A 25,483-nucleotide genomic window follows, 5' to 3' on the forward strand; every position below is an offset into this window, starting at 1 on the left:
TACTGTTGAGTTGTGAGCATTGAAAATTACATCCTAGATACAAATCCCTTGTCAGATGTAATTTGCAAATATTTTTCCTAGTCTGTAGCTTGTGTTTTCATTCTTCTGACAATGACTTTTTCAGAAAAAAAGGCTTTAATTGTGATGAAGTTTAATTTATTATTGTTTTCCTTTTATAGATCATGCTTTTAATATTATATCTGAAGTCTGCCTAACCCCAGTCATGAAGATTTTCTAAAAGCTTTATAGTTAAATCCTTTACATTTTAGAAGTAGGATCTATTTTGATGTATTTTGTGTAAGGAGTGAGGTTTATATTAAGGCACTTGTTTTTTGTATATGGACGTTCAGTTGTCCAACACTATTTAATAAAAAGTATAATTCTCTATGAATTTCCTTGTACTTTTGTAAACATTCTGTTGGTTATATTTGTGGGAGTCCATTTCTGACTCTATTGTGTTCCATTGATCTGTGTCTATATATCTGTTTATCAATGCTCCAGTGTTTTGATTATCTTTATACTAGTTCTTAAAATTGGGTGGTATGATTAGTATGATTTTTCTCTGTCAAATTGTTTTAGCTATTTGGAAATCTCTGCCTTTTCATATACATTTTAGAAACAACTTGTCCATATATATATATATATATATATATATATATATATATATATATATATATACCAAAACCCTGTTGTGATTTTGATTGGAATTGCATTAAACCTGTAGATCAATTTGGGTAAAATTGACATCTTGGAGAACTGACATCTTTACTAGGTTCAATCTTTTCATCCATGAACTTCATTTATTTAGGCCTTCCTTGATTTCTTCCATCAGCATTATGTTATTTTGAGCTTTCAGGTCCTACACATGTGTTGTTAGATTTATACCTAAATATTTCATTTTTGGGGGGCTATTGTGATACTTAAAACATTTTTTGTTTTCTATTTCTTCAAGTTCTTTTTCTTAAATGATTTTTTTTATCGATAGGAAAGTTACTTTAGTACCAAAGGTTTTGTATACTTTGATCTTTCTCAAAGAATTAGGCAAGTTACAGCAAAAACACATAGTCTAAAATATATGAAAGGGCAAAAAATGACTACCTAAGGGCTATGCTTGAAAAGGCAATATTCAGAGTTAAGCTGGATTCATTATCAAAGGATCTTATTTCTAGGGCCATGAATGGATTGCTGTCATTTATGGCTTTTGAGAATTTTAGAATTAGCAAAAATAAAAGGAACAGCTTATTTAATATTAAAACTCTGGAATACTGATATTGGGCATAAGATATTTTGGTTTTGGATCATTTTTGTCATGAGACTGAGATCAAATGATGGAAACATTCTGAAGACTGCCTTCAACTACATAAAATTTTAGTGTTTGAGTGTTAACTACCCTTCTCTCTTAAGCTATAAACCATATCTTTTATTTTAATTGCAATAAAGTTGATATACAACATACTGGTTTCATATTGGTTTATTACTGGGTTTCAGCCACTTACATAGAAAGGTACAACATGGTGACATAATAACTGAATACATTACTTGATGCCTGTCACATAGATGTAGTTTAAACCATATCTTTTAATGTATATTTGAAAGGCAGTTTCATCTTCAAGTCATTTGTATTAAGATTTAATGTATATTTGGAAGGCAGTTTTATCTTCAAGTCATTTGTGTTAAGATTTTTCAGTATTTTTTTAAGTTAGAAGAAATTTTAAAGGCTTTTTGAAAAGTCAGTTTTAAAAATTAGAGCAGTTCTGACTGTTACATTGAAAAAAATGTGTTTGTATGTGGATGCTGCTGGGAACAAGCTGAATAATTTTAAAATAGAAGTGAATGGCTCCTTTTTTTTACTGAAGTTTAACAGTTTTTCATCATGGCCTTCTCTAAAATGCAACTCTTCCTTTCTTTAGTTTTCTCTTAACATACTATACTTTTATTTATCTTTATTATTATCTTCTTCAACCAATAGAACATAATCTCCTTGGGGGCAGCTTGTCTTTTTGGCTGTTATTGTGTCCTTACTGCCTTAAACTATGCTGGGTACAGAGCAGGAACACTCAAATATTAACCAAGTGAATGAATGCACGCTTTTATGTATCAGAATGAACATTTAAATTTTAGCCATAATTATTGCTGAAATATTAGGCTGTTAAAGAAAGTATACCATGTTTCTTTGGTGAGTTCATCTACTCATCTCTCATTATGGACCCTTGTACATTTTTTGGAACCTGGCTTGAAGATTTTATTCCAGCTCATAATGTGTATCTAGGAGAGCTAACTGTTCATATTGATGACCCATTGAACAACCTAAACTTGCATTTTCTGGACCTCCTTAACAACTTTGAGACATATACCTTCATGCAATTTCAGTTACCTCCAAAACCAGGATTTTGTGATTCTATATAATTTTTCTTCTACGAAAGTGATAGGATCTAATTCAATATATTTTTATCTGGACAGGACTTCCTATCCTTACATTTTACTATAACTGCTCTTAAATCTCCAATGTATTTTTTTCATTAGTTCCCTTTTCTCCCAGAGTATCAGCAATCTCCTAGTTCCTCTTCCTTCTTCAACTTTGGACGCCATCATAAAACATCTGGCCTATCTTGTATTCTGTTTTACTCCTACTCTTCTGTTTAGCCTTTCTAGACAGACCTCAATTATAGATATGTTTTATAGCCTGGTATATATACTTTTGAAAAACATTCCTTCCCAGTTTTTTAAAGGTTTTATTTCCATGTGCAAATAACTTTTTTTTTTTTTTTTTTTTTTTATAATAATTATTTTTTATTGAAGGGTAGTTGACACACAGTATTACATTACATGAGTTTCAAGTGTACAACACAGTGGTAGAACATTTATATACATAATTCTAGGTTCCAGCTATCACCCTACCAGGCTGTTACAATATCTTGACTATATTCCTTATGCTATACCTTACATCCCGGTTACTAATTTATTTTACCATTGGAAGTCTGTCCTTTTTTTTTTTTTTTTTTTTTTTTGTGAGGGCATCTCTCATATTTATTGATCAAATGGTTGTTAACGACAATAAAATTCTGTATAGGGGAGTCAATGCTCAATGCACAATCATTATTCCACCCCAAGCCTAATTTTTGTCAGTCTCCAATCTTCTGAGGCATAACAAACAAGTTTTTACATGTAGAACAAATTCTTACATAATGAATAAGTTACATAGTGAACAGTACAAGGGCAGTCATCACAGAAACTTTCGGTTTTGCTCATGCATTATGAACTATAAACAGTCAGTTCAAAAATGAATACTCATTTGGTTTTTATACTTGATTTATATGTGGATACCACATTTCTCTCTTTATTATTATTATTTTTAATAAAATGCTGAAGTGGTAGGTAGATACAAAATAAAGGTAGAAAACATAGTTTAGTGTTGTAAGAGAGCACATGTAGATGATCAGGTGTGTGCCTGTAGACTATGTGTTAATCCAAGCTAGACAAGGGCAACAAAACGTCCACGTATGCAGAAGATTTCTCTCAGAACGGGGGGGGTGAGGTTCTAAGCCTCACCTCTGTTGATCCCCAATTTCTCACCTGATGGCCCCCCTGCGACTGTGCCTGTCTTAGGTTGTTCCTCCCTTGAGGAATCTTACCCGTCTCTGGCTAACCAGTCATCTTCCGGGGCCATACAGGGAAATGTGAAGTTGGTAAGTGAGAGAGAAGCCTTATTGTTTGAAAAAGTTAGCTTTTTACTTCTTTGCATATTTATGCCCTGTGGCTTCTATGCCCAGCATTTGTCTTGAGGTATCTTTACCACTTGGAAGAATTATGATACTCGGTAAATTTGATATGAGGCACGAATTCTATTTAAGGGTTGTAATTAGGAAGGAAGAAGAAAAGCTATAGAAGTAGCAGGCGGAAGAAAACATGGGAAGATTGATTATTTCTTTGACATATCTTCTTGTAGAGTAACTTCAGCATGTATAGGTTTTAAGCTACTACTTAAATTGCACACACACATTAACATAATAGGAGTATAGTTACATAACCAAAGCATATCTGTAATTACCAGCCATCTGCAGTGAAACCAAGAAAACCAGTTAGGCACCTTAGGCATTTGTGAAAACTTATCTATGATATGGTGGATATTGTCCAGATGAACTTGAACAGTCTGAGAGAAATCAGACAAATTAAAACAACCCATTCCTGGGGACTGTTCACATGCCATATGTTCTTTTAACAATAAATAGTTTGTAGTTGTAAGACTTTGGAGCGCTACAATTTGCACTTCTCCAAATTCTTGGTTGAGTTCCAACAGTATAGATCTAGTCCAATTTTGTTGTTTTACTGTATGCACAGGCCAGCTTAGATATCTCCTTCCTCATTCCCATGGCAAGTCCAGGAACTGGTGGGATGAGTGCATCTACAGCTGTAGCAGTGCGTGGATCTTTGTTGGGGTTTTTGATGATCATCTTCTGGCATGAGTCTTCCAGAGAGTGCTGATGTTGGAAGTTCTTTTTCATATCGTATCTTAGTTCATTTTCGGGGTAGCCCAATTAGGCTTTGATCCTCTGTATAAACACAAACAGACCCTTTGCCTACACTTTTATATGCCCTTTATACCCTTGTGTAGAACACGTTGGAAGTTACCACACAGGAACTGCCCTTTTTTTTTTTTTCTATCACTAATCTACACTTACATGACGAATATTATGTTTACTAGGCTCTCCCCTATACCAGGTCTCCCCTATAAACCCCTTTACAGTCACTGTCCATCAGCATAGCAAAATGTTGTAGAATCACTACTTGCCTTCTCTGTGTTGTACAGCCCTCCCTTTTCTCCTACCCCCCCCATGCATGTTAATCTTAATACCCCCCTACTTCTCCCCCCCTTATCCCTCCCTACCCACCCATCCTCCCCAGTCCCTTTCCCTTTGGTACCTGTTAGTCCATTCTTGAGTTCTGTGATTCTGCTGCTGTTTTGTTCCTTCAGTTTTTCCTTTGTTCTTATATTCCACAGATAAGTGAAATCATTTGGTATTTCTCTTTCTCCGCTTTGCTTGTTTCACTGAGCATAATACCCTCCAGCTCCATCCATGTTGCTGCAAATGATTGGATTTGCCCTTTTCTTATAGCTGAGTAGTATTCCATTGTGTATATGTACCACATCTTCTTTATCCATTCATCTATTGATGGACATTTAGGTTGCTTCCAATTCTTGGCTATTGTAAATAGTGCTGCAATAAACATAGGGGTGCATCTGTCTTTCTCAAACTTGATTGCTGCATTCTTAGGGTAAATTCCTAGGAGTGGAATTCCTGGGTCAAATGGTAAGTCTGTTTTGAGCATTTTGATGTACCTCCATACTGCTTTCCACAATGGTTGAACTAACTTACATTCCCACCAGCAGTGTAGGAGGGTTCCCCTTTCTCCACAGCCTCGCCAACATTGGTTGTTGTTTGTCTTTTGGATGGCAGCCATCCTTACTGGTGTGAGGTGATACCTCATTGTAGTTTTAATTTGCATTTCTCTGATAATTAGCGATGTGGAGCATCTTTTCATGTGTCTGTTGGCCATCTGTATTTCTTTTTTGGAGAAGTGTCTGTTCAGTTCCTCTGCCCATCTTTTAATTGGGTTATTTGTTTTTTGTTTGTTGAGGCGTGAGAGCTCCTTATATATTCTGGACGTCAAGCCTTTATCGGATGTGTCATTTTCAAATATATTCTCCCATACTGTAGGTATCCTTCTTGTTCTATTGATGGTGTCTTTTGCTGTACAGAAGCTTTTCAGCTTAATATAGTCCCACTTACTCATTTTTGCTGTTGTTTTCCTTGCCCGGGGAGATATGTTCAAGAAGAGGTCACTCATGTTTATGTCTAAGAGGTTTTCGCCTATGTTTTCTTCCAAGAGTTTAATGGTTTCATGGCTTACATTCAGGTCTTTGATCCATTTTGAGTTTACTTTTGTATATGGGGTTAGACAATGGTCCAGTTTCATTCTCCTACATGTAGCTGTCCAGTTTTGCCAGCACCACCTGTTGAAGAGACTGTCATTTCGCCATTGTATGTCCATGGCTCCTTTATCAAATATTAATTGACCATATATGTCTGGGTTAATGTCTGGATTCTCTAGTCTGTTCCATTGGTCTGTGGCTCTGCTCTTGTGCCAGTACCAAATTGTCTTGATTACTATGGCTTTATAGTAGAGCTTGAAGTTGGGGAGTGAGATCCCCCCTACTTTATTCTTCTTTCTCAGGATTGCTTTGGCTATTCGGGGTCTTTGGTGTTTCCATATGAATTTTTGAATTATTTGTTCCAGTTCATTGAAGAATGTTGCTGGTAGTTTCATAGGGATTGCATCAAATCTGTATATTGCTTTGGGCAGGATGGCCATTTTAACGATATTAATTCTTCCTAGCCACGAGCATGGGATGAGTTTCCATCTGTTAGTGTCCCCTTTAATTTCTCTTAAGAGTGACTTGTAGTTTTCAGAGTATAAGTCTTTCACTTCTTTGGTTAGGTTTATTCCTAGGTATTTTATTTTTTTTGATGCAATTGTGAATGGAGTTGTTTTCCTGATTTCTCTTTCTGTTGGTTCATTGTTAGTATATAGGAAAGCCACAGATTTCTGTGTGTTGATTTTGTATCCTGCAACTTTGCTGTATTCCGATATCAGTTCTAGTAATTTTGGGGTGGAGTCTTTAGGGTTTTTTATGTACAGTATCATGTCATCTGCAAATAGTGACAGTTTAACTTCTTCTTTACCAATCTGGATTCCTTGTATTTCTTTATTTTGTCTGATTGCCGTGGCTAGGACCTCCAGTACTATGTTAAATAACAGTGGAGAGAGTGGGCATCCCTGTCTAGTTCCCGATCTCAGAGGAAATGCTTTCAGCTTCTCGCTGTTCAATATAATGTTGGCTGTGGGTTTATCATAGATGGCCTTTATTATGTTGAGGTACTTGCCCTCTATTCCCAGTTTGCTGAGAGTTTTTAACATGAATGGATGTTGAACTTTGTCAAATGCTTTTTCAGCATCTATGGAGATGATCATGTGGTTTTTGTCTTTCTTTTTGTTGATGTGGTGGATGATGTTGATGGACTTTCGAATGTTGTACCATCCTTGCATCCCTGGAATGAATCCCACTTGGTCATGGTGTATGATCCTTTTGATGTATTTTTGAATTCGGTTTGCTAATATTTTGTTGAGTATTTTTGCATCTACGTTCATCAGGGATATTGGTCTGTAGTTTTCTTTTTTGGTGGGGTCTTTGCCTGGTTTTGGTATTAGGGTGATGTTAGCTTCATAGAATGAGTTTGGGAGTATCCCCTCCTCCTCTATTTTTTGGAAAACTTTAAGGAGAATGGGTATTATGTCTTCCCTGTATGTCTGATAAAATTCCGAGGTAAATCCATCTGGCCCGGGGGTTTTGTTCTTTGGTAGTTTTTTGATTACCTCTTCAATTTCGTTGCTGGTAATTGGTCTGTTTAGATTTTCTGTTTCTTCCTGGGTCAATCTTGGAAGGTTATATTTTTCTAGGAAGTTGTCCATTTCTCCTAGGTTTCCCAGCTTGTTAGCATATAGGTTTTCATAGTATTCTCCAATAATTCTTTGCATTTCCGTGGGGTCCGTCGTGATTTTTCCTTTCTCGTTTCTGATACTGTTGATTTGTGTTGATTCTCTTTTCTTCTTAATAAGTCTGGCTAGAGGCTTATCTATTTTGTTTATTTTCTCGAAGAACCAGCTCTTGGTTTCCTTGATTTTTGCTATTGTTTTATTCTTCTCAATTTTATTTATTTCTTCTCTGATCTTTATTATGTCCCTCCTTCTGCTGACCTTAGGCCTCATCTGTTCTTCTTTTTCCAATTTCGATAATTGTGACATTAGACCATTCATTTGGGATTGCTCTTCCTTTTTTAAATATGCTTGGATTGCTATATACTTTCCTCTTAAGACTGCTTTTGCTGTGTCCCACAGAAGTTGGGGCTTAGTGTTGTTGTTGTCATTTGTTTCCATATATTGCTGGATCTCCATTTTGATTTGGTCATTGATCCATTGATTATTTAGGAGCGTGTTGTTAAGCCTCCATGTGTTCGTGAGCCTCTTTGCTTTCTTTGTACAGTTTATTTCTAGTTTTATGCCTTTGTGGTCTGAAAAGTTGGTTGGTAGGATTTCAATCTTTTGGAATTTTCTGAGGCTCTTTTTGTGGCCTAGTATGTGGTCTATTCTGGAGAATGTTCCATGTGCACTTGAGAAGAATGTATATCCCGCTGCTTTTGGATGTAGAGTTCTATAGATGTCTATTAGGTTCATCTGCTCTACTGTGTTGTTCAGTGCTTCCGTGTCCTTACTTATTTTCTGCCCAGTGGATCTATCCTTTGGGGTGAGTGGTGTGTTGAAGTCTCCTAGAATGAATGCATTGCAGTCTATATCCCCCTTTAGTTCTGTTAGTATTTGTTTCACATATGCTGATGCTCCTGTGTTGGGTGCATATATATTTAGAATGGTTATATCCTCTTGTTTGACTGAGCCCTTTATCATTATGTAGTGTCCTTCTTTATCTCTTGTTACTTTCTTTGTTTTGAAGTCTATTTTGTCTGATATTAGTACTGCAACCCCTGCTTTCTTCTCACTGTTGTTTGCTTGAAATATGTTTTTCCATCCCTTGACTTTTAGTCTGTACATGTCTTTGGGTTTGAGGTGAGTTTCTTGTAAGCAGCATATAGATGGGTCTTGCTTTTTTATCCATTCTGTTACTCTGTGTCTTTTGATTGGTGCATTCAACCCATTAACATTTAGGGTGACTATTGAAAGATATGTACTTATTGCCATTGCAGGCTTTAAATTCGTGGTTACCAAAGGTTCAAGGTTAGCCTCTTTAGTATCTTACTGCCTAACTTAGCTCGCTTATTGAGCTGTTATATACACTGTCTGGAGATTCTTTTCTTCTCTCCCTTCTTGTTCCTCCTCCTCGATTCTTCATATGTTGGGTGTTTTGTGCTGTGCTCTTTCTAGGAGTGCTCCCATCTAGAGCAGTCCCTGTAAGATGTTCTGTAGAGGTGGTTTGTGGAAAGCAAATTCCCTCAGCTTTTGTTTGTCTGGGAATTGTTTAATCCCACCGTCATATTTGAATGATAGTCGTGCTGGATACAGTATCCTTGGTTCAAGGCCCTTCTGTTTCATTGTATTAAATATATCATGCCATTCTCTTCTGGCCTGTAGGGTTTCTGTTGAGAAATCTGACGTTAGCCTGATGGGTTTCCCTTTATAGGTGACCTTTTTCTCTCTAGCTGCCTTTAACACTCTTTCCTTGTCCTTGATCTTTGCCATTTTAATTATTATGTGTCTTGGTGTTGCCCTTCTTGGATCCTTTCTGTTGGGGGTTCTGTGTATTTCCGTGGTCTGTTTGATTACTTCCTCCCCCAGTGTGGGGAAGTTTTCAGCAATTATTTCTTCTAAGATACTTTCCATCTCTTTGCCTCTCTCTTCTTCTTCTGGGACCCCTATAATACGGATATTGCTCCTTTTAGATTGGTCACACAGTTCTCTTAATATTGTTTCATTCCTGGAGATCCTTTTGTCTCTCTCTATGTCAGCTTCTATGCGTTCCTGTTCTCTGATTTCAATTCCATCAATGGCCTCTTGCATTCTATCCATTCTGCTTATAAACCCTTCCAGAGTTTGTTTCATTTCTGCGATCTCCTTTCTGGCATCTGTGATCTCTTTCCGGACTTCATCCCATTTCTCTTGCGTATTTCTCTGCATCTCTGTCAGCATGTTTATGATTCTTATTTTGAATTCTTTGTCAGGAAGACTGGTTAGGTCTGTCTCCTTCTCTGGTGTTGTCTCTGTGATCTTTGTCTGCCTGTAGCTTTGCCTTTTCATGGTGATAGGAATAGTCTGCAGAACTGGGACGAGTGACGGCTGGAAGGACTTCCTTTCTTGTTGGTTTGTGGCCCTCCTCTCCTGGGAGAACAGCGGCCTCTAGTGGCTTGTGCTGCGCAGCTGCGCGCAGACAGGGTTTCTGCTTCCTGCCCGGCTGCTATGGAGTTAGTCTCCGCTGTTGCTCTTGGCGTGGCCTGGCTCAGGCAGCTGCTCCAAAATGGTGGAGTCGCGTTGGAGCAGGAGCTGCTGGGAGGCTATTTATCTCCGTAAGGGGCCTCCCTGCTCCCTGCAGCCCAGGGGTTAGGGTGCCCAGAGATCCCGGCTTCCCTACCTCTGGATTAAGTGACCCGCCCTGCCCCTTTAAGACTTCCAAAAAGCACCCGCCAAAACAAAACAACGACCACAAAAAAAAACAAGAAAAAAAATTTTTTTAATTAAAAAAAAAAAAAATTTTTTTAATTAAAAAAAAAAAGGTGGTCGTTCGTGTTTCTTTATTCTCCGGTGCCAGCCTCAGGCCTCTGCTCACCGGTCTTTCTGCCCTGTTTCCCTAATATTGGGGTCCCTGTCCCTTTAAGACTTCCAAAAAGCGCTCGCCAAAACAAAGCAGCAAAAAAGCAAAAAAAAAAAGCAAAAAAAAAAAAAAAATGGTCGCGCGCTTTTCTTATGTCCTCTGTCGCCCAGCCTCCAGTGCCTGCTCACTGTTCTTGCTGACCTGTTTTCCCAGTATCGAGGGCCCTGCACTCTGGCCCGGATGGCTGGGGCTGGGTGTTCGGCAGCCCTGGGCTCCGTCTCCCTCCCGCTCTGCCTGCTCTTCTCCCGCCGGGAGCTGGGGGGAGGGGCGCTCGGCTCCCGCGGGGCCGGGGCTTGTATCTTACCCCCTTCGCGAGGCGCTGGGTTATCTCAGGTGTGGATGTGGTCTGGATATTGTCCTGTGTCCTCTGGTCTTTATTCTAGGAAGGGTTGTCTTTGTTATATTTTCCTAGATATATGTTGTTTTGGGAGGAGATTTCTGCTGCTCTACTCACGCCGCCATCTTCCGCCCCCCCCTTCCAAATAACTTTTATAAAAGGCATATATATGTGATTTTTCTCCAATGTATGACCAAACATTGTATTTATTAATTTAAGGACATTATTATGTCTATTTTAACGTGGTAATAATATTCTCCCTTGCTGGGAGTGGATATTTGGAACTGAACTAACTGCTTTAGAAACTTTATCTCATTGCATCCTCTTAAACAACCATATGAGGGAGCACATCATTATCCCAAAGTGTAGACATGAGGATTTGAGAGTTAAAGAAAGACGTCACTTATGAAGAGGTGATGTCCCATCTCAGAATTTCAGTGTCTTGAGGCTATGTGCAAGACCACCTTTTGCCTTCACATCACATCACACATTATTAGGTCCTGAAGGCACAGCCTTCACTGAAGTTAGTTGAAAAACAATTGCTGAAAGAGCCCAGGGCTCAGAAATAAGTTACCAAGAAACGTTATTGCACCAACTACTATGAAGTCCCTCACATTATATAATCCCTTTTTTCAAGATATCTCTAACTTTACTTTCTTTGAGCTAATTGGTAAGTTTTCCTCTTAGAAGTCTTGTATGAATGTGTTTAACACTTTTGTTTAGAATTCAGGTGTACTTTTCACACATTATGCTTGGTTTTGATGCTTAATCCAAAAATAAGACAATGAGAAAAGTAGTATTTCATATCCTGTCATTCCTTTAGGGTTAGCTTATGTGGCCTGTGATAAGAGTCTCAGGGATATTCCATTTAAGACAAATTTTAGGAGAAGGAAAGTGGGTGGCAGCTCCCTCAAATCTAGAAGTGATTGTAGCATCATAGTCAAATAGACTGAGTAGAATGGATCTCATTGTTGCAGAGTTGGATGTAGGTGGATTAAGAGTTCCAGGCTGAAGGAACCCACTAACATTTCTACTGCCTTTCTCTGTACAGAGGAAGGAAAAAGAGTGTTTACCAGCATGGCCTCACAGTACTTTGTTCCACTTTGCTGCCACTGAGAGGGAGTGGAAGTTAGCTATTTCCTGGGTCCCGCTGATGGTACACCACTGGGTAGAGTGCCAGTTAGTCCCATCTCATATTGCCTTGTTCTGCTTATTTGTTAATGGATGGAGGTGGAAGTCCAATTTTCTACTCAGCCCTGCTGACACTGTGGGTGGGATAAGGGCAGTTTTTCCTTTGATAGTTGACTATAATAGGGGATATTACCAAAAAGGTTTTCTGTTCTGCTGGACCACCAGCCCTATTCCCGGTCCTTTGGCTAAAAGGAGCAGGCTTTTCTTGGTGCTTTTCTGGTCTGTGACTCTTGCATTTCTGGGTTGCAGTCTTCTCTAACACCCCATTTGGAATATAGGAGCCTTCCATTTGGTTCCTTTATCCTCTCCACTTTTAAATATTGTTTTGAGCATTACATAGGGTTAAAACTTTTGTTTCAGTCATTGTATGATTTAGGAAACATGATGAAAGGATAGTCTTTAGTCTGGTCTTTTTTTATTTCTGTTCTTTCCATTGTTATTTCTTCCTTATGGTCCAATACTCCCTTTCTTTATTCATTTCTTTTTTGGTTGAGGTGTTTTCTTTTAGCCACTCTTTATGGTGATGTGAATGAATCTAGTGACATGAATTTAGTGACAGATTCCTTTACTTTGTTTTTGGCTGAGAACATACTGATTTCACCATCATTCATGACAGATAGTTTTACTGGATCAAGAATCTGTGGTTGAAAGTGCTTTTCCTTCATCAGTTGAAAAATTTTGTGCCACTTCCTGTGGTCTTTGTGGCTTCACATGAGAAATTCTTGGTTATTTAATTTGGTAGCATTCTGTAAGTAATGTTTTGTTTCTCTTCAGTTACTTTCAAGATTTTTTGTTTGTTTGCAGATTTCAGAAGTTGCATTAATTTCTTTGAGTTTATCCTATTTGGTCACTTTCCTTTTTGGATTGGGGAGAGGGTTCTTAAGACACCCTGTCACTGTGTTGTTTCTCCAGTCCTGTGCTCTTCAGCCAGGCTGCCACCTTCTTTTGACCTTTAAGAGACTGACTTCAGTTGTATTTTTTTCCCCATTGATTTTTCTTTATTTTATTTTACTTTGATATCATTAATCTACAATTACTTGAGGAACATTATGTTTACTAGACTACCCCCATCACCAGGCTCCCCGCACATACCCCATTACAGTCACTGTCCATCAGGGTAGTAAGACGTTGCAGAATCACTACTTGTCTTCTCTGTGTTCTACAGCCCTCCCTGTGCCCCCCGCCCCACATTATACATGGTAATTATAATGCCCCCTTTCTTTTTTCCCCCCTTATCCCTTCCATCCCACCCATCCTCACCAGTCCCTTTCCCTTTGGTAACTGTTAGTCCATTCTTGGGTTCTGTGAGTCCTCTGCTGTTTTGCTCCTTTAGTTTTTTTCTTTGTTCTTATACTCCACATATGAGTGAAATAATTTGATACTTGTCTTTCTCTGCCTGGCTTATTTCACTGAGCATAATACCCTCTAACTCCATCCATGTTGTTGCAGTGACACGATTTGTTTTCTTCTTATGGCTGAATAATATTCCACTATGTATATGTACCACATCTTTATCCGTTCATCTATTGATGGACACTTAGGTTGCTTCCATTTCTTGGCTATTGTGAATAGTGCTGTGATAAACATAGGGGTGCATCTGTCTTTTTCAAACTTGGCTGCTGCATTCTTAGGGTAAATTCCTAGGAGTGGAATTCTTGGGTCAAATGCTATTTCTATTTTGAGTTTTTTGAGGAACCTCCATACTACTTTCCACAATGGTTGAATTAATTTACATTCCCACCAGCAGTGTAGGAGGGTTCCCCTTTCTCCACATCCTCGCCAACATTTGTTGTTGTTTGTCTTTTGGTTGGTGGCGATCCTTACTGGTGTGAGGTGATATCTCATTGTGGTTTTGATTTGCATTTCTCTGATTTCTAGTGATGTGGAGCATCTTTTCATGTGTCTGTTGGCCATCTAAATTTCTTCTTTGGAGAACTGTTCAGCTCCTCTGCCCATTTTTTGATTGGATTGTTTGCTTTTTGTTTGTTGAGGTGCATGAACTCTTTATATATTTTGCATGTGAACTCTTTATTGGATCTGTCATTTATGAATATATTCTCCCATACTGTAGAATGCCTTTTTGTTCTATTGATGCTGTCCTTTGCTGTACGGAAGCTTTTCAGTTTGATGTAGTCCCACTTGTTCATTTTTGCTTTTGTTCCCTTGCCCGGGGAGATATGTTCATGAAGAAGTTGCTCATGTCAATGTCCAAGAGATTTTTGCCTGTGTTTTTTCCTAAGAGTTTTATGGTTTCATGACTTACATTCAGGTCTTTGATCTATTTTGAATTTACTTTTGTGTATGGTGTTAGACAATGATCCAGTTTCATTCTCTTAAATGTAGCTGTCCAGTTTTGCCAACACCAGCTGTTGAGGAGGCTGTCATTTCCCCATTGTATGTCCATGGCTCCTTTATCATATATTAATTGACCATATATGTTTGGGTTAATATCTGGACTCTCTATTCTGTTCCACTGGTCTGTGGCTCTGTTCTAGTGCCAGTACCAAATTGTCTTGATTACTGTGGCTTTGTAGTAGAGCTTGAAGTTGGGAAGCAAGATCCCCCTGCTTTAATTCTTCCTTCTCAGGATTGCTTTGGCTATTTGGAATTTTTTGTGGTTCCACATGAATTTTAAAACTATTTGTTCCAGTTCATTGAAGAATGCTGTTGGTAATTTGATAGGGATTGCATTGATTCTGAAGATTGATTTAGGCAGGATGATCATTCTGACAATATTAATTCTTCCTAGCCAAGAGCATGGGATGAGTTTCCATTTGTTAGTGACCTCTTTAATTTCTCTAAGAGTGTCTTGTAGTTTTCAGAGTGTAGGTCTTTCACTCCTTGGTTAGGTTTCTTCCTAGCTATTTTATTCTTTTTGATTCAATGGTGAATGGAATTTTTTCCTGATTTCTCTTTCTGCTAGTTCATTGTTAGTGTACAGGAAAGGAGAAAATTTCTGTGTATTAATTTTGTATCCTGCAACTTTGCTGAATTTGTATATTAGTTCTAGTAGTTTTGGAATGGATTCTTTTGGGTTTTTTATGTACAATATCATGTCATCTGCAAATAGTGACAGTTTGACTTCTTCCTTACCAATCTGGATGCCTTTTATTTCTTTGTTTTGTCTGATTGCCATGGCCAGGACCTCCAGTACTATGTTGAGTAACAGTGGGGAGAGTGGGTATCTCTGTCTTGTTCCCTATCTTAGAGGAAAAGCTTTCAGCTTCTCACTGTTAAGTATGATGTTGGCTGTGGGTTTGTCGTATATGGCCTTTATTATGTTGAGGTACTTGCCCTCTATACCCATTTTGTTGAAAGTTTTTATCATGAATGGATGTTGAATGTTGTCGAATGCTTTTTCAGTGTCTATGTAGATGATCATATGGTTTTTATCCTTCTTTTTGTTGATGTAGTGGATGATGTTGATGGATTTTTGAATGTTGTACCATCCTTGCATCCCTGAGATGAATCCCACTTGATCCTGGTGTATGATCTTCTTGATGTATTTTTGAATTCAGGTTGCTAATATTTTGTTGAGTATTTTTGCATCTATGTTCATTAGGGATTTTCTTTTTTTGTGTGGTGTTTGCCTGGTTTTGGTATTAGAGTGATGGTGGCTTCAGAGAATGAGTTTGGAAGTATTCCCTCCTCTTCTATTTTTTAGAAAACTTTAAGGAGAATGGGTGTTTTGTCTTCTTTATATGTCTGATAAACTTCAGCGGTGAATCCGTCTGGCCCTGGAGGTTTTGTTCTTGGGTAGTTTTTTGATTACCGATTCAATTTCGTTGCTGGTAATTGGTCTATTTAGATTTTCTGTTTTTTCCTTGGTCAGTCTTGGAAGGTTGTATTTTTCTAGGAAGTTGTCCATTTCTTCTAGGTTTTCCGGCTTGTTAGCATGAAGATTTTCATAGTCTGTGGGGTCCATCGTGATTTTTCCTTTCTCACTTCTGATTCTGTTGATGTGTGTAGATTCTCTTTTTCTCTTAATAAGTCTGGCTAGGGGCTTATCTATTTTGTACTTTAGTTGTATTTTGTGTTATTTCTAAACTTTATAGTTGTACTTAGTGGTAAGGAGCAGGAAGAGACCAGAAGTCCTGCTCATTTTAATAATGTGAGACAATTACTTCAATCTGGATTAAAAAAATATATATACAAAAGTAAAATAACATATGATGTTTTTGAGAAGATAAAAATTTGAAAACTTATTTTAATTAGGGAATTTTTTAGTTTAATATTGTGATTGTGTCAAAAGACTATCTTTTAGAGATATATACTAAAATATTTACAGATGAAATTATGAAATGCATAGGATTTGCCTCAAAAATAACATATATGGGTTTGTGCATAGGGAAAGAGTGGCTGTGGTTGATAGTTCTTGGGGTTGAGTGCCTGGGATTCAGAGTATCTCTATGTGAGAAATTCCCTATATTAAATAGTTTTAAAAAGTTTAATATGCATTTCTTGAACACAGACTAGGTATTAGGAGGGAGGGAAACTTTCCTGATTTATTTACTTTGTCCTTAATATATGAGTATTGGTGAAACCGACATGATGTAACTAGTAAATTTTAATATATTGCTTACAAGGTGAGGAAGTATAGAAAGTGCCTGTAGGTGTTCATCAACCCTGATTGATACTTTAGAAGCCTCAGGAACTGTTTGGTTGCTTGTGAATAAGTAGTTACTATTAAGAAGCTGTTTTTATCCTGCAATAGCTAATGTGCTATTTTTGAGTGAGCTTTTCTTCCTTATCAGAAACTGAAGAGTTCCACATTTGAGTCTTTTGTAGGATTGGTAGTTTGGTACACTAGGAATTTATTTATTCTAATTTTCTTTAACAGCTTTCTGTTCAAAGTCAGGAATTTGAGAAAAATGAAGATGGAATCCCAAAAGTGGATCAGTTTCATTTGGTATGTGAACTTTTTGTCATTTCGTGGTTGGAAACATGTGCTGTAGGTGTGTGACAGTGATGCAAAATTAAATATCTGACTGAAAATGTCCTATAATTTTTGTGAGAATGTAAAATAGCATTCACAATAAAGAAGTACTGAAACAAATTCAAGTGCCGTATTTACACCACCACCAGAGACTTACTGCTACAGAATACTGCTGGACTGTATGTTTGTCAAATTATAATCTAAGTAGTAATTAAGGACAAATAGTCTTTGCTGTATTTTCTAATATCATATCATATCATATTGAAATTAATATTTTACAATTTTTTATAAGTAATTCTAAGCTATCTTTTCTGTGTCATATGTATTTCATTCATACTGCTTTTCCATTCATATATGTATGCAACCAACATATTCTGAGTACCTATTCTATACTAGCAACTGAAGTAGGTGTTAGGTTACAAGAATTGCAACATTGAAGAAAATATTAATTCAGAAATGTGAACAAGTACCAAATCTGTAAATAGGGTATTAAGAAAGTAGTTTGGAGGAAGCTAATTTTTAATTCTGTGGAGAAAGGAGAAGGGAAGAGGTTGGTTGAAAATGGCACCAGAGAGTTGCTTGAGGTGAATCTTGAGGATTGAATTAGGAGTCTACAAAAGGTGGGATGAGATGATGGGCATGCCAGGAAAAGAAAATATTCTGCACTAGACATGAAAGTGTTAAATCCAGTATGACTAGTTATTAAGAAGTTAAATATGGCAGGAAATGAGTCTATAAAAGTATAATGATCAAGCTCTAAAAGCTCTCATGTATTTTTTTAAATAAAGAAAACATTTATTTTGTAATATTTTACAACTGTTGTTACGACTTCATCTTTTTGAGTAGTTTGAAGTTCATAGCAAAATTGAGAGAAAGGTACAGAGATTTCCCAGATACATCTTTCTACCACATAAGCAGAGTCTATCCATTATCAACATTCCCCATCTACATAGATGAAAAGGATGTAGTATTTTTAGATTGCATTTTTTCCACTTAGTTCCAAGGTTCCTCCAGTTCTTTTCATGGCTTGATAGCTGATTTCTTTTTTGTGCTAAATAGTATTCCATGGCTTAGATGTATTAGTCTCTCACCTACTGAAAGACATTTAGGTTGCTTCCAGGTTTTTGCAGTTATAATAAATAAAGCTTTTGTAAACACCCATGTCCAGGTTTTAGTTTGGACATAGTTTCACTCCTTTGGGTAAATTACAAGGAGCATGAGTACTGACTTGTAAGGTAAAGAGTATGTTTAGTTTGTAGGAAACTGTCAAACTGTCTTCCACAGTGGCTGTATCATTTTGCATTGCCACCAGCAATGAATGAGAATACGTATTGCTCTACATTCCTGCCGGCATTTGGTATTGTCAATGTTCTGGATTTTGGCCATTCTAAAACATGTAGTGGTATATTACTGTTGTTTTATTTTCCCTGACAACATGTGATGTGGAGCATCTTTTCATATGCTGACTTGCCATCTGTATATCTTTTTATTTAATTGTTTTATTTTTTTAGTATTTATATATTTTTATTTTTTATTAAGGTATTATTGATATACACTCTTATGAAGGTTTCACATGAAAACAATGTGATTACTACATTTACTCATATTGTTGAGCCCCCTCCCCATACTGCATTGCAGTCACTGTCCATCAGTGTAGTAAGATGCCGCAGAGTCACTATTTCCTTCTCTGTGCTACACTGTCTTCCCCATGATCCCCACACCATGTGTGCTAATCATAATAGCCCTCAATCCCCTTCTCCCTCCCCCATCCTGCCCCTTTGATAGCTGCTAGTCCCTTCTTGGAGTTTGAGTCTGCTGCTGTTTTTTTCCTTCAGTTTTGCTTCATTTTTATACTCCATAAATGTGGGAAATCATTTGGTACTTGTCTTTCTCCATGTGGCTTATTTCACTGAGCATAATATCCTCCAGCTCCATCCATGTTGTTGCAAATTATAGGATTTGTTTCTTTCTTATGACTGAATAGTACTCCATTGAGACCATTTACATTTAGGTTATTATCAATAGCTATGTACTTACTGCCATTGCAGGCTTTAGATATGTGCTTACCAAAGGTTCAAGGGTAAATTCCTTACTATCTAAGAGTCTAACTTAACTCACTCAGTATGCTATTACAAACACAATCTAAAGGTTGTTTTTTGTTTCCTCCTCCTTTTTCTTCCTCCTCCATTCTTTACATATTAGGTATCATATGCTGTACTCTTTGTCTATCCCTTGACTGACTTTGGGGGTAGTTGATTTAATTTTGCATTTGCTTAATAATTAATTGTTCTACTTTCTTTACTGTGGTTTTATTACCTCTGGTGACAGCTTTTTAGCCTTAGGAACACTTCCGTGTAGAGCAGTCCCTCCAAAATACACTGTAGAGACAGTTTGTGGGAGGTAAATTCTCTCAGCTTTTGCTTATCTGGAAATTGTTTAATCCCTCCTTCAAATTTAGATGATAACCCTGCTGGGTAGAGTATTCTTGGTTCGAGGCCCTTCTGCTTCATTGCAGTAAATGTATCATGCCACTGTCTTCTTGCCCGTAAGGTTTCTGCTGAGAAATCTGATGATAGCCTGATGGGTTTTCCTTTGTATGTAATCTTTTTTCTCTCTCTGGCTGCTTTTAATAGTCTGTCCTTGTCCTTGATCTTTGGCATTTTAATTGTTATATGTCTTGGTGTTGTCTTCCTTGGGTCCCTTGTGTTGGGAGATCTGTGCACCTCCATGGCCTGAGAGACTATCTCCTTCCCCAGATTGGGGACGTTTTCAGCAATTACCTCCTCAAAGACACTTTCTATCCCTTTTTATCCTGGTACCCCTTTAATACAAATATTGTTCCATTCGGATTGGTCACACAGTTCTCTCAATATTCTTTCATTCCTAGAGATCCTTTTTTCTCTCTGTGCTGCAGCTTCTTTGTATTCCCCTTCTCTAATTTCTATTTCATTTTATCATCTCCTTCACTGTATCTAATCTGCTTTTAAACCCATCCATTGTCAAGGAGGGATAAGAGGAATAAGGGGCATTATGATTAGCACACATAACATGTGTGTGGGGGCACGGGGAAGACATTATAGCACAGAGAAGACAAGTAGTAACTCTGTAGCATCTTGCTATGCTAAAGGACAGTGACTGTAGTGGAGTATGTGGTGGGGACTTGATAATGAGGGGAATCTAGTAACCACAGTGTTGCTCATGTGATTGTATATTAATGATACTAAAATTAAAATAAAAATTAATAAAACTTAAAGGCAGCTGTCAGGTCAGACAAGTCATGACTTTTTCAAATAAACTTTCCCTATGTCATATTGTTAAAAAAAAAGAAAGACAGAAAGAAAAAAAAATAAATCCCTCCATTGAATTCCATAATGATTGGTTCTCCATCCTGAATTTGTTCCTGAGTTCTTGAATACTTTTCTGTACCTTGGTGAGCATGTTTATGATTTTTATTTTGAAATCTTTTTCAGGAAGATTGATGAGTTCAGTTTCACCTGAACCTTTTTCTGGTGTTTGTGGTATTTTTGTTTGAACCAGGTTCCTTTGACGTTTCATATTTGCATGTGATACCCTCTAGCGCCCAGAAGCTCTACTCTCTGGACTTCCTCAACCCTTGGAGGGATGTATGGAGTTGCAGGGGAGTGGTGCCAGTGCTTGGGAGGAAGAAAGAGGTGTTTTCTGATTCCTGGATGCTTTGCTTGTCTCCACTGCCAGAACCAGTGGGCCGAACACACAGGTGTAATCCTCTATGCTTTGTGTTTGTAGCTGCCATAGGCAGGGCTTCCCCCTGGCTTGCCTGACACCAGGGCAGGGGCTGCCGTTTTGCAAGCCAGGTGCAGGTCAGCTGGGAGGAAGGCCCAGCAGGCTGTGTATCATCATGGGGGGCCTTGGAGCTGCGTAGCCCCCTAAGGGGATGGAGCGCCTGAAGCTCCTGAAAGTTCACAACCTGCTGGACAGAGTGAGCCCAGACAATTTTGTCTACCTGTCCTTTCTCCTGAACATTAAACTCTGCAATCCTTGCCCCTTTAGCAGCCCTCTCACTGTTAGGAAATCTCTCAGACTGCCCACCTTTCTTTTGTCCCAGAGCAGCCAGATATGGATCCCTGTTTTCCACAAGCAGCTGGAATCTCAATCCCTCCAGGTATTCCACCTGTCTTAGCTTTCCAACCCCACTAATCACCAGAGCACCATGCAATGTAGGTTCATGCTCCCAGAGCAGATCTCCAGGGCTAGGTATTCAGCAGTTCCAGGCCTCCACTCCTTCCCTGCTCTGTGTCTTTCCCTCCCGCCAGTGAGCCTGGTGTGGAGAAGGGCTTGGGTCCCACCATCAGATCACGGGTTTGGTGCATTAACCTTTTCCACGAGGTCTCTTCTTTTCTCCAGGTGTATGCAGTTTGGTGTAACCTTCTTTCCTGTTGCTCTTTCAGGATTAGTTGTATTAATTATATTTTATTATTACATGTGGTTTTGGGAGGAGGCCTCTGTCTCACCTTTCATGCCACCATCTTTAATCCCTCTCAGTCTCCATCTGTATATCTTTTTTTGGTGAGGTTTCTGGCAAGGTCTGGCACATTTTTTGATCACATTATTTTCTTACTTTTGAATTTTAGGAGTTTTAAAAACCATTTTGAATAACAATCCTTCATCAGAAATGTTTTTTGCAAATATTTTCTCACAATATGTGGCTTGTCTTATTTCCTTGAGAGTGTCTTTTGCAGAGCAGGAATTTTTAATTTTAATGAAGTCTTTTTTATCCATTCTTTCGTGATTATGCTTCTGGTTTCCTATCTAGAAAGTCATTGCGAAACCCAAGTTCACCTATGCTTTTTTCTATGTTGTTTTCTAGGACTTTTGTAGTTTTCATTTTATATTGATATCTGTGATATACATATCTTGCCTATTGTGAGTAATGCTGCAGTGAACATGGAGATACAGATCTCTTTGAGATCCTGATTTCAATTCCTTTAGCTGTATACTCAAAAGTAAAATTTCTGGATAATAAATAGTAGTTTAAAAAAAATTTTCTGAGGAATCTCTTTGTTGTTTTCAGTAGCAGCTGGACCAATTTATATTCCTACCAACAGTGTACAAGGGGTTCCTCTTTCTCTATATCCTTGTCAACACTTATATTTGTTGTTTTGATTATAGCCTTCCTAACATTTTTAATTTGCATTTCCCACATGAGTAGTGACTGATAACTTTTTAAATGTACCTTTTAGCCATCTGTGTAACTTCTTGGAAGAATGTCCACTCAAGTCTTAACCCATATTTTATTTTTATTTTTATTTTTTTTGCTATTAGGTTGTAAGGTTAGTTACATATTTTGGATATTAACCTTTATCAGATATATGGTTTGCAAGTGTTTTCTCACATCCTGTAGTCTGCCTTTTCACATTGGTGTCATATTCAAAAAGCATTGCCAAGACACATATAAGAAGCTTTTCCCTTGTCTTCTAGAAGTTTTACAGTTTCAGGTCTTGTATATCTTTAATCCATTTTGATTTGATTTTTGTGTATAGTGTATGATAAAGTTCAGTTTCATTCTTTTGCATGTGTATATCCAATTTTCTCAATACCATTTGTTGAAGAAACTATCCTTTCCCCATTTTGTGTTGTTGACGCTCTTGTCAAAGAACAGTTGACCATACATGTGGGTCTATTTCTAGGTCATTATTTTGTTCAGCTGGTCTCTATATGTCTTATTTTTTTGTGCCAGTACCATATTGTTTTAGTTACTATAACTTTACAATATGTTTTGAAACCAGGAAGTATGATGCCTTCAACTTTGTTCTTTCTCAAGATGACTTTGGCTAGTAGGGTTTTTTATGTTTTCATATAAACTCTGGGATTATTTTTTCTGTTTCTGTGAAAAATTCTATTGGAATTTAGATAGGGATTATCTTGAGTCTTTAGAATGCTTTGTGTAATATGGAATTTTAACATTAATTCTTCCAATCTGTGAGCATGGAATATCTTTCCATTTATTTGTGCTGCCTTCAGTTTCATCAATATTTATAGTTTTCAGTAAACAGATACTTCATTACCTTAGTTAACTTTAAGTATTTTATTGTTTTGATACAATTACAAATGGGCTTTTTAAAATTTCTCTTTCTGCTAGTTCATTATCAGTATATAGAAATGCAGATTTCTGTATATTGATTTTCTTATGCTGCAAATTTATGGAATTTATTTATTCTAATAGTTTTTTTGGTAGAGTCTTTAGGGTGTTCTATATATGTAAGATCATATGTGCAAGTAGAGAGTTTACTTCTTCCTTTCTGATTGGGATGCCTTTTACTTCTTTTTCTGGCTAACACTTTAAGTATATGTTGAATAAAAGTGGTGAGAGTGGTCATCCTATCTTTTTCTTGATCTTAGAGGAAAGCTTTCAACCTTTCTCTATTGAGTATGATACTAGCTGTGGCTTGTCATATATGGCCTTTATTATGTTTCTTCTATACCCAGTTTATTAAGAATTTTTATCATGTATGGATATTGAATTTTGCCAAATGCTTTTTTCTGCATCTGTTGAGGTGATCATGTGATTTTTATCTTTCATTCTGTTAATATGATGTATCACATCACATTTTTTGATTTGCATGTGGTGAACCATCCTTGCATCCAGGGATGAATCCCGTTTTGTCATGTTGTTTGTATGATCCTTGTAATATGTTATTGAGTTAGGTTTGCTAGTATTTTGTTGAGAGAATTTTTGTACCTAATTACCAGGGTTATTATTGGTCTGTTGTTTCCTTTTCATGTAGTATTCTTCTCTCTTTTTGATGTCATGTAATTTTAGCCTCATAAAATTAATTTGGGAGTGTTCTTTCTTTTTCAGTTTTTTAGATGAGTTTGAGAAGGATTGGCATTAATTCTTTATGTGTTTGGTAGAATTTTTAGTGAAACCATCTGGTCCTGGAGTTTTCTTGGTTGGGAGGCTTTGATTACTAATTCATTTTCCTCATTGTATGTTCAGGTTTTCTATTTCTTCATGATTCAGCATTGGAAGGTTGTATGTTTATAGGAATTTATCCATTTTTTCTTGGTTGTCTATTTTTTTTGCGATAATTGTTCATAATTGTCCCTTATGATATTTTTGTGGCATTTATTGTAATGTCTTCTCTTTTTTTCTGATTTTATTTACTTCAGTCTTCTTTCTTTTTTCTTAACATGGCTAAGAGCTTGTTTTTATATTTTCAAAATATTAACTCTTAGTTTCACAATTTTTTTGTATTTTCTATTTTATTTCTTTCTGCTGTAATCTTTATTATAGTCCTCTTATGACTTTATCTTGTCTACTAACTTTGGCTTAGTTTGTTCTTTTTTTGTAGTTCCTTGAGGTTTAAAGTTAGGTTATTTTAGATTTTAAAAAATGTCCTCTATAGGAATTCTCTATTGAATTATTTTAGATTTTTTAAAAATGTAAGCATTTATTGTTATAAACTTAATCTTTTAATGCTGCCTTTGCTTCATTCCATCAGTTTTGGTGTTTTGCATTTTTGTCTTGATCACTCCTAATTTTCCTTTTTTATTTCTTCTTTGATAAATGGCTGTTGAAGGGTATAGTTTTAAATTTCTATATTGTGAATTTCCTATTTTCTCATATTATTGATTTCTAGTTTGATTTCATTTTGGTTGGTAAAGATACTTGGAATGATATCAGTCTTCTTAAATTTGTTAAGACTTGTTTTGTGACCTAGTATTGTTTTCCTTATATTCTCTTTTAGCTCATTGAGCTTTTTTAAGATGATTATTTTGAATTCTTTGGCAATTCACAGATCTTTTTCTTTAGGTGGGGGGCTTGTGCTGAAGCTCTCTTTTCCTTTGTGTTTTCATATTTACCTGTTTCTCCATGTTTCTTGTAGGCTTTTTGTTAGTGTCTGTGCATTTGAAGAAGCAGTCATCTCTTTCAGTGTTTATGGACTGCCTTTGGGAAGGAAAGACCAAAGATCAGCATCAGTCTGGCTAGAGATTCTGGAGGTCTCTGAGTCCTTTTCTATGAATTTACCTGCTACAGTTTTCTTGCTCCCTCCTGGAGTAGAAGTCTAGGATTGTGTGCCTTCTCTTGATCCTACAGAGCTGTGTCAGGTGCTGAGATCTGTCTGCTGCTTTCCCCTAGAGCACTATCCTGAAATACCAGGGCACTGGATGCAGGCTCCACTTCTTTCCTCTCCTTCCCTCCTGAAGGAGATGTCTTGCAAGTGCGTATCTTCTCCCTACCCTGCAGAGCTGTGCCATATAGAGCTGCCTGCTTTTCCCTAGGCCAGTGCACTGTTGTGCAGGGATGATAGGTGCAAGATCCACTGTTCCCCCTCCCTCCTAATGGAGCAGTCTTAGGGATATGTGCCTTCTCCCAATCCTGCAGAGTTGAGCCGGCTGCTGAGTTCTGTGTTCTCTGTAAAGGTATACAGGGCACCATCTGTGGAGGCATGCGTGGGCCACCTTATGGGGTCCACAGTTGGGTCATCTGTTAGGGCTGCAGTCAGGCTACCTGGCTGGCTAGCAGAGTTTGTGAAATGTGTTGGCCAGCTTACAGGGCCTCTGAGTGTGCCAGTTGGCTTGTGGGGTCTGTAGGGTGGGCCAG

General features: G+C 37.4%; 1 protein-coding gene across 5 annotated transcripts in view; it reads left to right on the forward strand.

Moving 5' to 3' along the window:
- STK31 (serine/threonine kinase 31) overlaps positions 1–25,483 on the forward strand; it is a 123,973-nt gene that overhangs the window by 89,947 nt on the left and 8,543 nt on the right. For all 5 annotated transcript variants that reach the window (XM_057504587.1, XM_036877788.2, XM_036877806.2 and 2 more), the window contains one exon: positions 16,804–16,872. In XM_057504587.1, coding sequence (XP_057360570.1) covers positions 16,804–16,872 — 69 coding nt within the window. The remainder of the gene's footprint in view (positions 1–16,803; positions 16,873–25,483) is intronic.

This window comes from Manis pentadactyla, chromosome 7 (assembly GCF_030020395.1).
Source record: "Manis pentadactyla isolate mManPen7 chromosome 7, mManPen7.hap1, whole genome shotgun sequence".
Taxonomy (NCBI): domain Eukaryota; kingdom Metazoa; phylum Chordata; class Mammalia; order Pholidota; family Manidae; genus Manis; species Manis pentadactyla.